Consider the following 15,886-nt stretch of genomic DNA (forward strand, 5'->3'; position numbering starts at 1 on the left):
ATTACCTCATCCACGAATCTTTCATCCTCGCTCAAATTAATGGGGAAATTGTCGCTTTCTCGGTACGAATAGCTCTAGCTGCTGCTGGCTATGATTGTAAACAATGTCAGGATGTGGGGAGCTCTACAACCCGTGACGTCACGCGCGCATCGTCTCCTACTTCCGGTAAAGGCAAGGCTTTTTTCTTAGTGACCAAAAGTTGCGAACTTTATCGTCGATGTTCTCTACTAAATCCTTTCAGCAAAAATATGGCAATATCGCGAAATGATCAAGTATGACACATAGAATGGACCTGCTATCCCCGTTTTAATAAGAAAATCTCATTTCAGGAGGCCTTTAATCACATTTTTTGGGGGGGAATTGAGGGAATTATTTTGATGCGTTCAAGAGTCTGATGGTGTGAGGGAAGAAGAATGTAGTTGTAATGTTAATATTGATTACAAAGAGCATATGGAATATAAAAAGTTATATTTTATTATATTCAAGTATATTTCATATGTAATTATTGCTTCATGTTTGGTATTCCTCTACATAATGTACATAATTATACATGATTATTCACTTGTAATAATTAATTTTATCCATCCATCCATCCATCTTCTTCCGCTTATCCGAGGTCGGGTCGCGGGGGCAACAGCCTAAGTAGGGAAACCCAGACTTCCCTCTCCCCAGCCACTTCGTCTAGCTCTTCCCGGGGGATCCCGAGGCGTTCCCAGGCCAGCCGGGAGACATAGTCTTCCCAACATGTCCTTGGTCTTCCCCGTGGCCTCCTACTGGTTGGACGTGCCCTAAACACCTCCCTAGGGAGGCGTTCGGGTGGCATCCTGACCAGATGCCCGAACCACCTCATCTGGCTCCTCTCGATGTGAAGGAGCAGCGACTAATTAATTTTATATTTATATAAATGACATAAATAATACAGTATGATATTAGATTATTATCACTATGATGATTTTATGATGTGATGTAGGATATGCATCATTACAGTATAATGTATATGTTAAAAAGTATCTGAATCATTTTTGTTATTCTTTAATGAACATTCGATTTTGATTTAAATATAAATGTATTAGAATATTACATTCACTATGAATAATTATTTCATTATAGCGTTGTATTTATTTTTACACGTAGTGGATAATAATAATAATACTAATAGTAGTAATTATAATAATAACATTTGTATGTTTTCTTTAAATTACTGAAAACTATTTGTCTAAATATAAATAGTGGATATACTCATGCTTAAATTAACTACATTATACAGTATCTAATTTAGACGATTGTTGATATTTAGACAGTTTTTTTTATCTTTACAAATATATAAGTTACACAAGTTATGCGTAACTAATTTTTTAATTGTATGTTAATATATATTTGTAATTAATGTTATTGTTTAGGAAGTGATCAGATTTTTTTAAATGAAAATTTATAAAATTAACAATAAAAACAATAATATTTTTTAATTGACTGATATGTACATAAAATGTGTGAATATATCACAGGCAGACAATATAGATGATTGTTGATATTTATTGAGAATGTATCGATATTAATAAATATATAGATAGGAAACCAATTCCTTTGATATATTTTTTATTATTTTTAACTCACAAGGTATAATATAATATCATCATAATAATATAATCACTCGCCATACAGCAATAGATGATATTTGTCTATTACCTGACCGCTTTTATTCGAGTTACCTCTCTTTGTTTATAATGTATATTCTCTGCTGGATTTACCGGTACTCTTTATTTTCTGAAGCCCTTTTTTTCTGCAGCTGTTACATATACTGTTATACTATACATGGTAATTGAGATTTTTTTATATATTGTATATATGCATCCATCCATCCATTTTCTACTGCTTGTCCCTTTTTGCGGTGGCGGGGGGGTCACTGGAGCCTATTTCAGCTGCATTCAGGCGGAAGGCAGGGTACACCCTGGACATAATATACAAACCCCGTTTCCATATGAGTTGGGAAATTGTGTTAGATGTAAATATAAATGGAATACAATGATTTGCAAAATCATTTTCAACCAACATTCAATTGAATGCACTACAAAGACAAGATATTTGATGTTCAAACTCAAACTTTTTTTTTTTTTTGCAAATAATCATTAACTTTAGAATTTTATGCCAGCAACATGTGACAAAGAAGTTGGAAAAGGTGGCAATAGATACTGATAAAGTAGAGGAATGCTCATCAAACACTTATTTGGAACATCCCACAGGTGTGCAGGTTAATTGGGAACAGGTGGGTGCCATGGTTGGGTATAAAAGTAGATTTCATGGAATGCTCAGTGATTCACAAACAAAGATGGGGCGAGGGTCACCACTTTGTCAACAAATGCGTGAGCAAATTTTTGAACAGTTTAAGAAAAACCTTTCTCAACCAGCTATTGCAAGGAATTCAAGGATTTCACTATCTACGGTCCGTAATATCATCAAACGGTTCAGAGAATCTGGAGAAATCACTGCACGTAAGCAACTAAGCCCGTGACCTTCGATCCCTCAGGCTGTACTGAATCAACAAGCGACGTCGGTGTGTAAAGGATATCACCACACGGGCTCAGGAACACTTCAGAAAACCCACTGTCAGTAACTACAGTTGGTCGCTACATCTGTAAGTGCAAGTTAAAACTCTCCTATGCAAGGCGAAAACCGTTAATCAACAACACCCAGAAACGCTGTCAGCTTAGCTGGGCCTGAGCTCATCTAAGATGGACTGATGCAAAGTGGAAAAGTGTTCTGTGGTCTGACGAGTCCACATTTCAAATAGTTTTTGGAAACTGTGGACGTTGTGTCCTCCCGACCAAAGAGGAAAAGAACCATCTGGATTGTTATAGGCGCAAAATTGAAAAGCTAGCATCTGTGATGGTATGGGGGTGTATTAGTGCCCAAGACATGGGTAACTTACACATCTGTGAAGGCGCCATTAATGCTGAAAGGTACATACAGGTTTTGGAGCAACATACTGTATGTTGCCATCCAAGCAATGTTATCATGGACGCCCCTGCTTATTTCAGCAAGACAATGGCAAGCCACGGGTTACATCAACGTGGCTTCATAGTAAAAGAGTGCGGGTACTAGACTGGCCTGCCTGTAGTCCAGACCTGTCTCCCATTGAAAATGTGTGGCGCATTATGAAGCCTAAAATACCACAACGGAGACCCCAGACTGTTGAACAACTTAAGCTGTACATCAAGCAAGAATGGGAAAGAATTCCACCTGAGAAGCTTAAAAAATGTGTCTCCTCAGTTCCCAAACGTTTACTGAGTGTTGTCAAAAGGAAAGGCCATGTAACACAGTGGTGAACATGCCCTTTCCCAACTACTTTGGCACGTGTTGCAGCCATGAAATTCTAAGTTAATTATTATTTGCAAAAAGAAAATAAAGTTTATGAGTTTGAACATCAAATATCTTGTCTTTGTAGTGCATTCAACTGAAGATGGGATGAAAAGGATTTGCAAATCATTGTATTCCGTTATTATTTACATCTAACACAATTTCCCAACTCAAATGGAAACGGGGTTTGTAATATCCACTTATTCCCTTCGGGGTCGCTGGAGCCTATCTCAGCTACAATCAGGCGGAAGGTGGGGTACACCCTGGACATAATAAAATATATAAGTTTATATATTATATACTGTTTATTTATATGTAAATATACCTATGGTCATGAGCTTTGGGTCATGACCGAAAGGATAAGATTACGGGTACAAGCGGCCGAAATGAGTTTCCTCCGCCGTGTGGCGGGGCTCTCCCTTAGAGATAGGGTGAGAAGCTCTGCCATCCGGGAAGAACTCAAAGTAAAGCCGCTGCTCTTCCACATCGAGAGGAGCTAGATGAGGTGGTTCGGGCATCTGGTCAGGATGCCACCCGAACGCCTCCCTAGGGAGGTGTTTAGGGCACGTCCAACCGGTAGGAGGCCACGGGGAAAACCCAGGACACGTTGGGAAGACTATGTCTCCCGGCTGGCCTGGGAACGCCTCGGGATCCCCCGGGAAGAGCTGGACGAAGTGGCTGGGGAGAGGGAAGTCTGGGTTTCCCTGCTTTGGCTGTTGCCCCCGCGACCCGACCTCGGATAAGCGGAAGAAGATGGATGGATGGATATATGTAAATATTAAATATATGTTCTATTTTATATTGCTACTATGGTACATTTTAGTCTACTTAATACCTTTTGTTTTCGCCCTCTTTTTGTGCCCTTGTGTGCATTATCCTTTCCATCCTTTGTAACTGAGCTACCGTGTGGAACAATTTCACTTGTGGATCATTAAAGTTTGTCTAAGTATTTCCAGTAATTTTCTGCAATATTGTCTATGATTCACCTGTGTCCTCTCCGTCTGGATGCAGCCCCTGGGAACACAGCAGGGGCCCAGCCGGCTAACGGCAACCAGTCCCAGGCTGCGGCCGCCGCCGCCAAACGCAAAGACAGCGCCCATAACGAGCTGTACTACGAGGAGGCCGACTTTGAGAGACGAGTTCGCAAACGAAAAGCCCGGTGAGTGCGAATAAGACGGGGTAACGTGAGGCGTGGACAGGAAGTGAAGGCCTCACTAAATGCTAGCGCTAGCTAGCCACTTCAACAGAATGACATAATTAGCGATATCACTTGGCAAAGTGATGGCTGATACGTCAAAATAGGTATGGTGATATCAAGTAAGCACACTTAAGAAATATAATTAAATATACTTACAGACATTGCTTGAACTAGTAGAAAGCACATTTGTTTAAGGAGATTCTGTTCTGTGTCACCAGGTCACATTATAAGCCACGCCCACACCAGGAAGTCTATTTATAGCAATTGTGTTTGAACCTGCGTGACATATTGTAGTTTTTAAGTTTCAAAATGAGAGATAACAAATCAGGCTGGGTACTTTAGTGTCATCATACACTATATTGACAAAAGTATTCGGCCACCTGCTTTGACTCACATATGAACTTGAAGTGCCATCCCATTCCTAAGCCATAGGGTTCAATATGATGTGGGTCCACCTTTTGAAGCTATTACAGCAGGGGTCACCAACGAAGTGCCCGCGGGCACCAGGTTGCCCGTAAGGACCAGATGAGTCGCCCGCTGGTCTGTTCTAAAATAAGCTCAAATAGCAGCACTTACCAGTGAGCTGCCTCTATTTTTTTAAATTTTATTTATTTACTAGCAAGCTGGTCTCGCTTTTCTCAACATTTTTAATTCTAAGAGAGACAAAACTCAAATAGAATTTGAAAATCCAAGAAAATATTTTAAAGACTTAGTCTTCACTTGTTTAAATAAAGTCATTTATTTTTTTACTTTGCCTCTCATAACTTTCAGAAAGGCAATTTTAGAGAAAAAATACAACCGTAAAAATGATTTTAGGATTTTTAAACACATATACCTTTTTACCTTTTAAATTCCTTCCTCTTCTTTCCTGACAGTTAAAATCAATGTTCAAGTACAATTATTTTTTTTATTGTAAAGAATAATAAATACATTTTAATCAAATTCTTCATTTTAGCTTCTGTTTTTTCAACGAAGAATATTTGTGAAATATTTCTTCAAACTTATTATGATTAAAATTCCCAAAAATTATTCCGACAAATCTAGAAAATCTGTAGAATCAAATTTAAATCTTATTTCAAAGTCTTTAGAATTTCTTTTAAAATTTTTGTTCTGGAAAATCTAGAAGAAATAATGATTTGTCTTTGTTAGAAATATAGCTTGGTCCAATGTTTTTATATATTCTAACAAAGTGTAGTATGGATTTTAACCTATTTAAAACATGTTATCAAAATTCTAAAATTAATCTTAGTCACGAAAAATTACTAATGATGTCCTATAAAAAAAAAAAATTAAATTTTTTTCAAAAACATTCGAATTTGCTAGTTTTTCTATTCTTTTTTTCGGTTGAATTTTGGATTTTAAAGAGTCAAAATTGAAGATAAATTATGTTTCAACATTTTATTTTCATTTTTTTCGTGTTTCCTCCTCTTTTAAACCGTTCATTAAGTGTTTTTTTCATCATTTATTCTCGACAAAAAAACTTCCGGAAAAGGAAAAAAAATGTACGACGGAATGACAGACAGAAATACCCATTTTTTATATATATATAGATGTATTTATTAAAGGTAAATTGAGCAAATTGGCTATTTCTGGCAATTTATTTAAGTGTGTATCAAACTGGTAGTCCTTCACATTAATCAGTACCCAAGAAGTAGTTATTGCTTTCAAAAAGGTAGGTGACCCCTGTATTACAGCTTCAAATCTTCCAGGAAGGCTGTCCACAAAGTTGCGGATGTGTTTAGAGGAATTTTCCACCATTCTTTCAAAAGCGCATCGGTGGGGTCACATACTGATGTTGGTTGAGAAGGCCTGGCTCTCAGTCCCCGTTCTAATTCATCCCAAAGGTGTTCGATTGGGTTCAGGTCAGGACTCTGTGCAGGCCAGTCAAGTTCATCCACATCAGACTTTGTCATCCATGTCTTTATGCATCTTGCTTTGTGCACTGGTGCACAGTCATGTTGGAAGAGGAAGGGGCCTGCTCCAAACTGTTCCCACAAAGTTGGGAGCATGGAATCGTCCAAAATGTTTTGGTATCCTGGAGCATTCAAAGTCCCTTTCACTGGAACTAAGGGGCCAAGCCCAACTCCTGAAAAACAACCCCACACCATAATTCCTCCTTTGACCCCTCTCTGTCAGTTTACGTGGCCTACCACTTTGTGGCTGAGTTGCTGTTGTTCCCAAACTTTTCAATTTTCTTATAATAAAGTCGACAGTTGACTTTGGAATATTTAGGAGCATAGCATCAATATACACTGTATTGCCAAAAGTATTTGTCCACCCATCCAAATGATCAGAATCCGGTGTCTTAATCACTTGGCCCGGCCACAGGTCTATAAAATCAAGCACTTAGACGTGGAGACTGTTTCTACAAACATATGTGAAAGAATGAGCCGCTCTCAGGAGCTCAGTGATTTCCAGCGTGGAACTGTCATAGGAGGCTACCTTTGCAACAAATCCAGTCGTGAAATTTCCTCGCTCCTAAATATTCCAAACTCAACTGTCGGCTTTATTATAAGAAAATGGAAGAGTTTGAGAACAACACCAACTCAGCCACCAAGTGGTAGGCCACGTAAACTGACAGAGAGGGGTCAGCGGATGCTGAAGCGCATAGAGCAAAGACTTTCTGCACAGTCAGTTGCTACAGAGCTCTTCCAATTAGCCCACATACAGTACACTGGGAGTTTCATGCAATGGGTTTCCATGGCCGAGCAGCTGAATCTAAGCCATACATCACCAAGTCCAATACAAAACGTTGGATGCAGTGGTGTAAAGCACTTCGCCACTGGACTCTAGAGCCTTCGCTGTAGTGATGAATCATGCTTTTACATCTGGCAATCTGATAGACGAGTCTGGGTTTGGAGGTTCTTGCCAGGAGAACGGTACATTTCCGACTGCATTGTGCCGAGTGTGAAATTTGGTGGAGGAGGAATTATGGTGTGGGGTTGTTTTTTTTTTGTTGCTCCCAAGCTGGTGGGAACAGTTTGGAGCGGGCCTCTTCCTCTTCCAACATGACTGTGCAACAGTGCACAAAGCAAGGTCCATAAAGACATGGATTACAGTCTGCTGTGGATGAACTTGACTGGCCTGCACAGACTCTTGACCTGAACCCGATAGAACGCATTTGGGATGAATTAGAACGGAGACTGAGAGCCAGGGCTTCTCAACCAACATCAGTGTGTGACTTTACCAATGCACTTTTGGCAGAATGGTTGAAAAGTCTTATAAGCACACTACGCAACCTTGTGGACAGCCTTCCCAGAAGAGTTGAAGCTGTAATAGCTGCAAAATGTGGACCGATATCATATTGAACCCTATGGGTTAGGAATGGGATGGTACTTCAAGTTCATATGTGAGTCAAGGCAGGTGGCCAAATACTTTTGGCAATATAGTGTATATGCTTTTATGCTTTATTAGTTAAGATAGGGGCTTCACGGTGGCAGAGGGGTTAGTGCGTCTGCCTCACAAAACGAAGTTCCTGCAGTCCTGGGTTCAAATCCAGGCTCGGGATCTTTCTGTGTGGAGTTTGCATGTTCTCCCCGTGAATGCGTGGGTTCCCTCCAGGTACTCCGGCTTCCTCCCACCTCCAAAGACATGCACCTGGGGATAGGTTGATTGGCAACACTAAAAAGGCCCTAGTGTGTGAATGTGAGTGTGAATGTTGTCTGTCTATCTGTGTTGGCCCTGCGATGAGGTGGCGATTTGTCCAGGGTGTACCCCGCCTTCCGCCCGATTGTAGCTGAGATAGGCGCCAGCGCCCCCCGCGACCCCAAAAGGGAATAAGCGGTAGAAAATGGATGGATAGTTAAGATAGAGTAAGACATGTTGCCATGTATTATTTACTTAGGGGGGGAAAAAACATTGCACAGAATTTTTGCACGGATCTATAAAAAATACAACAAATAGAAGTGCTTTTAGAGTGATGTGACGTGGGGCGGTATAGCTCATTTGGTTGAGTGGCCGGGCCAGCAACTTAAGTGTTCCAGGTTCGATCCCCGCTTTCACCATCCTAGTCACTGCCGTTGTGTCCTTGGGTAAGACACTTTACCCACCTGCTCCCAGTGCCACCCACACTGGTTTAAAAATGTAACTTAGATATTGGGTTTTCACTATGTAAAGCGCTTTGAGTCACAAGAGAAAAGCGCTATATAAATATAATGCACTTCACTTCACATGTAAGTCATTCAATTTCTTTTTTTTTCAAATATGCTGCATAAAGATATGCTTCCCTTAACTCAGAAAGCTGAAAAATGAACACAAAGCACTCAAATTGTGTGGAAGTAATGTCAAAGCGCTTTGAGTACCTTGAAGGTAGAAAAGCGCTATACAAGTACAACCCATTTATCATTTAATTTAAATTGAGCAATATAGAAATGTTATACTGTGCTATGCTGCATTAGTCAAGATAGAGCATGACATGCTGCTATGCCTCACTTATAAATAAAATGAATAAAGAAATTAAAACCTTGCTCAGATCTATAAAATAAATAAAATAGAAGGTGACGTACTGTTGTGATGCATCTTTATGCAAGATAGTGCGTGACATGCTGTGATCTGATGTGTCAGGTTGGTGGTGGCGGTGGAGGAGGCCTTCACGCACGTCCGCCGCATGAAGAAAGAGGACGAACGTGCATCACCCTCCGACATCATGGACGTCCGGGAAGCGGCTTTGGCCATTTTCCCATCGATGGCCCGCGCGCTGCAGAAGTACTTGCGCACCACCAGGAGGCAGCACTGCCACAGCATGGAGAGCATCCAGAAGCACTTAGCTTTCTGCCTCATTAACAACATGAGCCCGAAGGTGAACTTGTTTGTTTGGATGTTATTGCTATTTGATTGTATGTATACACCAACCTGTCTGGGGAAAACAAGTGGAAATTAGTCTTCGGATATATTTACATCATATTACAAAACCCGAAACCAGTGAAGTTGGCACGTTGTGTTAATCGTAAATAGAAACCGAATACAATGATTTGCAAATGCTTTTCAACCTATATTCAGTTGAATAGACTGTTAAGACAATATATTTAACTTAAGAAGTAGTAAACTTTGTTATTTTTTGCAAATATTAGCTCATTTGGAATTTGATGCCTGCAACGTGTTTCAAAAAGCTGGCACAGGTGGCAAAAAAGACTGAGAAAGTTGAGGAGCGCTCATCAAACACTGTGAACGGGGTAATTGGGAACAGGTGGGTGCCATGATTGGGTATAAAAGCAGCTTCCATTAAATGCTCAGTCATTCACAGACAAGCACGGAGCCAGGGTGACCACTTTGTCAACAAATGCGTGATAAAATTGTCAAACAGTTTAAGAACAACATTTCTCAACCAGCTATTGAAAATAATTTAGGGATTTTACCATCTAAGGTCCGTAATATCATCAAAAGGTTCAGAGAATCTGGTGAAATCCCTGCACGTAAGCGATGATAGTACGGACCTTCGGTCCCTCAGGCGGTACTGCATCAAAAAGCGACATCAATTTGTAAAGGATATCACCACATGGGCTCAGGAACACTTCAGAAAACCACTGTCAGTAACTACAGTTGGTCGCTACATCATCTATCCATCCATTTCCTCCCGCTTATTCCTTTTGAGGTCGCGGGGGGCGCTGGTGCCTATCTCAGCTACAATCAGGCGGAAGGCGGGGTACACCCACGACAAGTCGCTATCTCATCGCAGGGCCAACACAGATAGACAGACAACATTCACACTCACATTCACACACTAAGACCAATTTGGTGTTGCCAATCAACCTATCCCCAGGTGCATGTCTTTGGAAGTGGGAGGAAGCCGGAGTACCCGTAGGGAACCCACGCATTCATGGGGAGAACATGCAAACTCCGCACAGAGAGATCCCGAGCCCGAGCTCAAACCCCAGACTACTCAGGACCGTTGTATTGTGAGGCAGACGCACTAACCCCTCTGCCACCGTGAAGCGCCGTCGCTAAATCAGTGCAAGTTAAAACTCTACTATGCAAAGCCAAAGCCATTTATCAACAACACCCAGAAGCGCTGCCGGCTTCGCTGGGCCCGAGTTTATCTAAGGTGCACCGTTGCAAAGTGGAAAAGTGTTCTGTGGTCTGACGAGTCCACAGATTCTTCAACATATTCCACCATTCTGGAAATCTAAACTACTTTTTTTTCCAAGGTAAAAAACAAATTCCAGGACTTCCCAGAATTCCTGGTCTTCCAGGACATTTTTCCCATTTAAAATGAATTGGCCATATTCCAAACTTTCACCATTTCCCCATTTTCCCACCGATTCAAACCATTCCACCTTAGACATATTCCACCATTCTGGAAATTTAAACTACTTGTTTTTCCAAGTTCCAAAAAATTCCAGGATTTTCCAGAATTCCGGGTTTTCCAAAGCCCTATTTCCACCAGACTACTCCTCCCGCATTTTTTAACCCACTGTCAACATTCCTCTTAATCGGGACAAAAAAAACTGTTTTTTTTTACCTGGAAAAATTCCCACTTTTCCCGAAATTCCAGGAATTCCGTAATACCATTTCTCAATTCAACATGTTACTACTCCAACATTTCTCGACCGATTTAAAAAATTCCAACAGCGACCATTTCAACTCATTAAAGTTTTTTACCATTTTCAAAAAAAATCCCGCTTTTCCAGAAATTACCACATTTTTGGGGAATTCAATGGGACATTCTTCAAAGTTCCACAACTCCCACAATTTTCATTGATTCAAACTTCCAACTTCAAAATATTTAGCCTGTTTGGGAATTGTGTGCTCAATTTCAACATCCATCCATCCATTTTCTACCGCTTATTTCCCTTTGGGATTACGGAGGGCGGTGGTGCCTATGTCAGCTACAGTTGGGCGAAAGGCGGGGTACACCCTGGACAAGTCGCCACCTCATCGCAGGGCCAACACAGATAAACAACATTCACACACTAGGGCCAATTTAGTGTTGCCAATCAACCTATCCCCAGGTGCGTGTCTTTGGAAGTGGGAGGAAGCCGGAGTACCCGGAGGGAACCCACGCATTCACGGGGAGAACATGTAAACTCCACACAGAAATATCCCGAGCCCGGGATTGAACCCACAACTACTCAAGACCTTCGTATTGTGAGGCAGACGCACTAACCCCTCCGCCACCGTGAAGCCTTCATACTAACAATTTAACATTTTTCTCTATAATATGACATAAGTTGGTGACTGCAAGACATACTTGATCAACAGCCAACAGCCATACAGGTCACACTGAGGGTGGCCGTACAAACAACTTTAACACTGTTACAAATATGCGCCACACTGTGAACCCACATCAAACAAGAATGACAAACACATTTCGGGAGAACATCTTCACTGTAACACATTATAAAAACAACAGAAAACCGTCAATTAAAAAAAAAATTCCTGGATTTCAGTTCAACTTCAGCATTTGAGCATTCTCAAATCCTTCAGGAATTGCCTTGTCTAGTTAAGATATTGTTTTGGTTTCGTCCTCAGGCCTTCCTGGAGACATACCTGGCCCCGGGTCCCACCCTCCAGTACGGCCCCGAGCGCTGGATGGCCGACCAGTGGATGTTGGTGAGCGAGGCGTCAGTGACCAGCGGCGTCAAGGAAGGCAGCGAGTTCACCCTGAGGTGCCTCGACTTCAGCTTAGCCGTCACGGTCAAGGGCATCCCGTACATCCGAGTGACCGAAGAGTACGTGGACCCCAAGTCGCACAAGTTCGTGCTTCTGCTCCAGTCGGAAACGTCGGTTTAACAATGACTCAAACAAATGTCCCATTTTTGTCGCAAAAACTTCTGGATGAGAGGGACACGCCTGCACTTTTCCACCTAGTCGGGCATCCTTCTATGCACTACAGACTCATTTGCATGCGGGCGAGTGTTATTTTTATTTTTTATTTTTTTAGAATGTGTGTTTTTGTGTGGTGGAGACATTTGCCAAAAATCTGGCTGTGAAAAAAAAAAAGTAACTGTTGGTATGTGTACAGTATTTATACATCAACATGCATTATTCCCTGCATACTTTTTTATAACTGCGTGGATGATTATCTAAAACTTTTTTTTTTTTTTTTTACGATGAATGTAAATATGTGTTTTGTATATCATGTCAAATCAGTGGCAAGAGTGACTGCCCAGAATGCCATTTTTATATTTATCTCGTGCCCTCTTATTAAAGCACTTCCCAGATGTTACATACTATATATAAATATTCCGTTTTTACAGACATAATTTATGCTTAATATTATAATTTTTTTGGGGAAGATTAGTTAGAGCAGGGGTGTCAAACGTACAGGAACAGGTTTTATCTGGCTCGCGGGATGAGTTTGCTAAGTATAAAAATGAGCCGAAATGTTTGAATGAAAGAAACTGCATTTATAAATATGTCCACTAGATGTCACCATAGCAATTATTTGTATTTTTGTAGCTTATGCTACATATGTTAGTACACTAGTCGAGGAAAATGATCAAACTAAATAAATAACATCCTGTAATTTGATTTAGATATTGTTTTTAATCTTGATGGATTGCAAATTAACACCAATGAGTTGACAAATGAACATTAATCATCACATAATTTGTTTAAAAAGTACGAACAACGACAAATAGAGATAGAATACTATCAACCGCAACAAGTAAGTGTAAAAAAAACAACAGTATTATGATTTGTACATTTTCAAAATGTGCTTGTTCAAACAAAGAAAACAATTTGAAGTTGTCTTTATTTTTAAGTTATCCTGCCGGGATTTTCCCATTATAGCCCACTTGGGAGTGCATCTTTCTCCATGTGGCCCCCGATCTAAAATGAGTTTGACACCCCTGAGTTAAAGGGCAAAAATAATCAAATTGGACTCATTTAAGATGGACTCAAACAGTGTTTGTAGCGGTCAGCGTCTCACTGCTGCCCCCTATTGGCCACTTCATTCTAGCGCCTCAAGCTTGAAGAAAGAACGCTGAACTGTATTATTCAATTTGAATGTTGTCATTTCACATAAGGACAAGTGTTACTGTTGTCACTGATGTTTTGTACAAATTGTGTCCCTGCACATGAATCCTGACCTTTGTACGTGTGGATGTGTGTGTGTGTGTGTGTGTGTGTGTGTGTGTGTGTGTGTGTGTGTGTGTGTGTGTGTGTGTGTTAAGCGTCTGTTGTGACACTTTTTTTTGTACACCGACAGACCACAAGCTGTGTCAAATCCCCGTTTGTTAAAAAATGAATAAAAAGCATTTGTATTGATTTGAACTGTTTTTGAACTATTGAAGATACACACACACACACATACATTTATATATATATATAGTATAATTTAACATATTTAACTTTTTTTTTCATATGAATAAACAGTGGTGTTGTGTAACCAACTTTAAACGGATATACCCCCCTAATATTAGTATTCCATATGTATATTTCAGACACGGGGTATTTTTCAAAGATTGAGTTGTTTAAAGTGCAAAAACATACACAGTACAATCACATATACATATACATATATATACATATACATATATATATATATATATATATGGACAAGCGATAGATATAGATAGATAGATAGATAGATAGATAGATAGATAGATAGATAGATAGATAGATACACACACATTACACACACATATTTTATAAATATATATAGATTTATATATATATATGTATATGGACAAGCGATAGATAGATAGATAGATAGATAGATAGATAGATACACACACATTATACACACACATATTTTATAAATATATATAGATATATATATATATATACATACATTTATACACATGTACACAAACATATATATATATATAAATACATATATATATATATACATATATACATACATATATATACGTATACATACATATATATACGTATACATACATATATAGACGTATACATACATATATATACACGTATACATACATATATATATACACGTATACATACATATATAGACGTATACATACATATATATATACATATACATATATGTAGGTGTGGGAAAAATCACAAGACTACTTCATCTCTACAGAACTGTTTCATGAGGGGTTCCCTCAATCATCTTCTGATGATTTTTCCCACACCTACATATTCCGCTAAACCACGGTATCGAGCAATATTCTCTGGATAATCCAATCAAGACATACATATACATATATGTATATATTATTTTTTATTGATTTTTATATATATAAGTAAATATATATATATATATATATATATATATATATATATACTTATGTATATATAGCCTTTTTTGAGAGGCGGATATTTTTTGTCAGTAGAACCTCCAGTGTAACTTATTTTTATTTGACACTGTTTAGCAAATAATGCAGGAAAATCAATGAAACTGCAGATCATTAAACTATCTCAGTGCCTATTAATATTAGTAATAATAATCAAAAAATACTTGACGAAATGTATTTTATTCAAATATTTTTAGCATTTTGGGAGATTTTTTCTTTTTTTCAATGAAAAAAAAAACAGTGGAGTAATATCAACATACAGGCTCTTAAAGGACTTCAACTAAAAATATATTACTGTATTTGCTATAACAGTCTGAAGTCATTTTAAAAGATTGACTCGTTCTAAGCGGGACAAAAACATACTCTATGATATTTGTTCAGCATCCTTTGGAACGTGTACATTTTTTGTCACACAGACTTCTTCGGAGCAAATAGAAAGAGAATTACACAATAACCACACAGTTTGATTTAATATTTTTTTGTGAAAACAAATTGAGGTATCAGTGTGTTGTTATTAGCAGATACTGTATGTATGGATTGTGTCCATTATGTCAACCAGGTGTGTTTATGGTACACATACAGTATTTGAGAAAACATGTATGTTTATGTATTTTCAGTTATGTATCAGAATTGCTGTATGTTCGAGTTTGACTCAATGCTGATTACTCATCGTCATCATCATCATCGTCGTCATCATCGTCCTCATCATCATCATCGTCCTCATCATCGTCATCATCATCTTCGTCGTCGTCGTCGTCGTCTTCGGTGTTGACTTTCCCAGAGAGCACGTCTTCGATCCAGTCCTCCAACTCTTGGGCTGAGGGCAGATCCTCCTCGTCATCCATCAGCATCCACACGCTGTCGGCCTGCGCACACACACACACACACACACACACACACACACACACACACACACACACACACACACACACACACACACACACACACGCGCACACACACACACGCGCACACACACACACACACACACACAGGTTATCATTTGGTTATGGACTTGTGGGGACCACCCTTTCTATAGGCTGTGGAGGCATAATACGTTTTTGGTAAAATAGCCACTGCCCAGTTAGCTCCTAGACCTCTTTAAATCTCTGGATTGATGAAGTAATGT

General features: G+C 39.4%; 2 protein-coding genes and 1 long non-coding RNA gene across 4 annotated transcripts in view; 1 reads left to right on the top strand and 2 right to left on the bottom strand.

Moving 5' to 3' along the window:
- LOC133537955 (uncharacterized) overlaps nt 1-4,782 on the bottom strand; it is a 34,658-nt gene extending 29,876 nt beyond the window's left edge. Inside the window, exon 1 of the long non-coding RNA XR_009802896.1 lies at nt 4,709-4,782. This is a non-coding gene — a long non-coding RNA (uncharacterized LOC133537955). The remainder of the gene's footprint in view (nt 1-4,708) is intronic.
- LOC133537954 (vang-like protein 1) overlaps nt 1-13,765 on the top strand; it is a 73,648-nt gene extending 59,883 nt beyond the window's left edge. For both annotated transcript variants that reach the window (XM_061879143.1, XM_061879144.1), the window contains 3 exons: nt 4,366-4,513; nt 9,116-9,350; nt 12,020-13,765. In XM_061879143.1, coding sequence (XP_061735127.1) covers nt 4,366-4,513; nt 9,116-9,350; nt 12,020-12,280 — 644 coding nt within the window. In that variant the 3' untranslated portion in view covers nt 12,281-13,765. The remainder of the gene's footprint in view (nt 1-4,365; nt 4,514-9,115; nt 9,351-12,019) is intronic.
- Nucleotides 13,766-15,203: 1,438 nt separating this feature from the next.
- casq2 (calsequestrin 2) overlaps nt 15,204-15,886 on the bottom strand; it is a 32,141-nt gene continuing 31,458 nt past the window's right edge. The window contains exon 11 of the mRNA XM_061879145.1: nt 15,204-15,626. Coding sequence (XP_061735129.1) covers nt 15,423-15,626 — 204 coding nt within the window. The 3' untranslated portion in view covers nt 15,204-15,422. The remainder of the gene's footprint in view (nt 15,627-15,886) is intronic.

The sequence above is a fragment of the Nerophis ophidion genome, linkage group LG19, assembly GCF_033978795.1.
Source record: "Nerophis ophidion isolate RoL-2023_Sa linkage group LG19, RoL_Noph_v1.0, whole genome shotgun sequence".
NCBI lineage: Eukaryota > Metazoa > Chordata > Actinopteri > Syngnathiformes > Syngnathidae > Nerophis > Nerophis ophidion.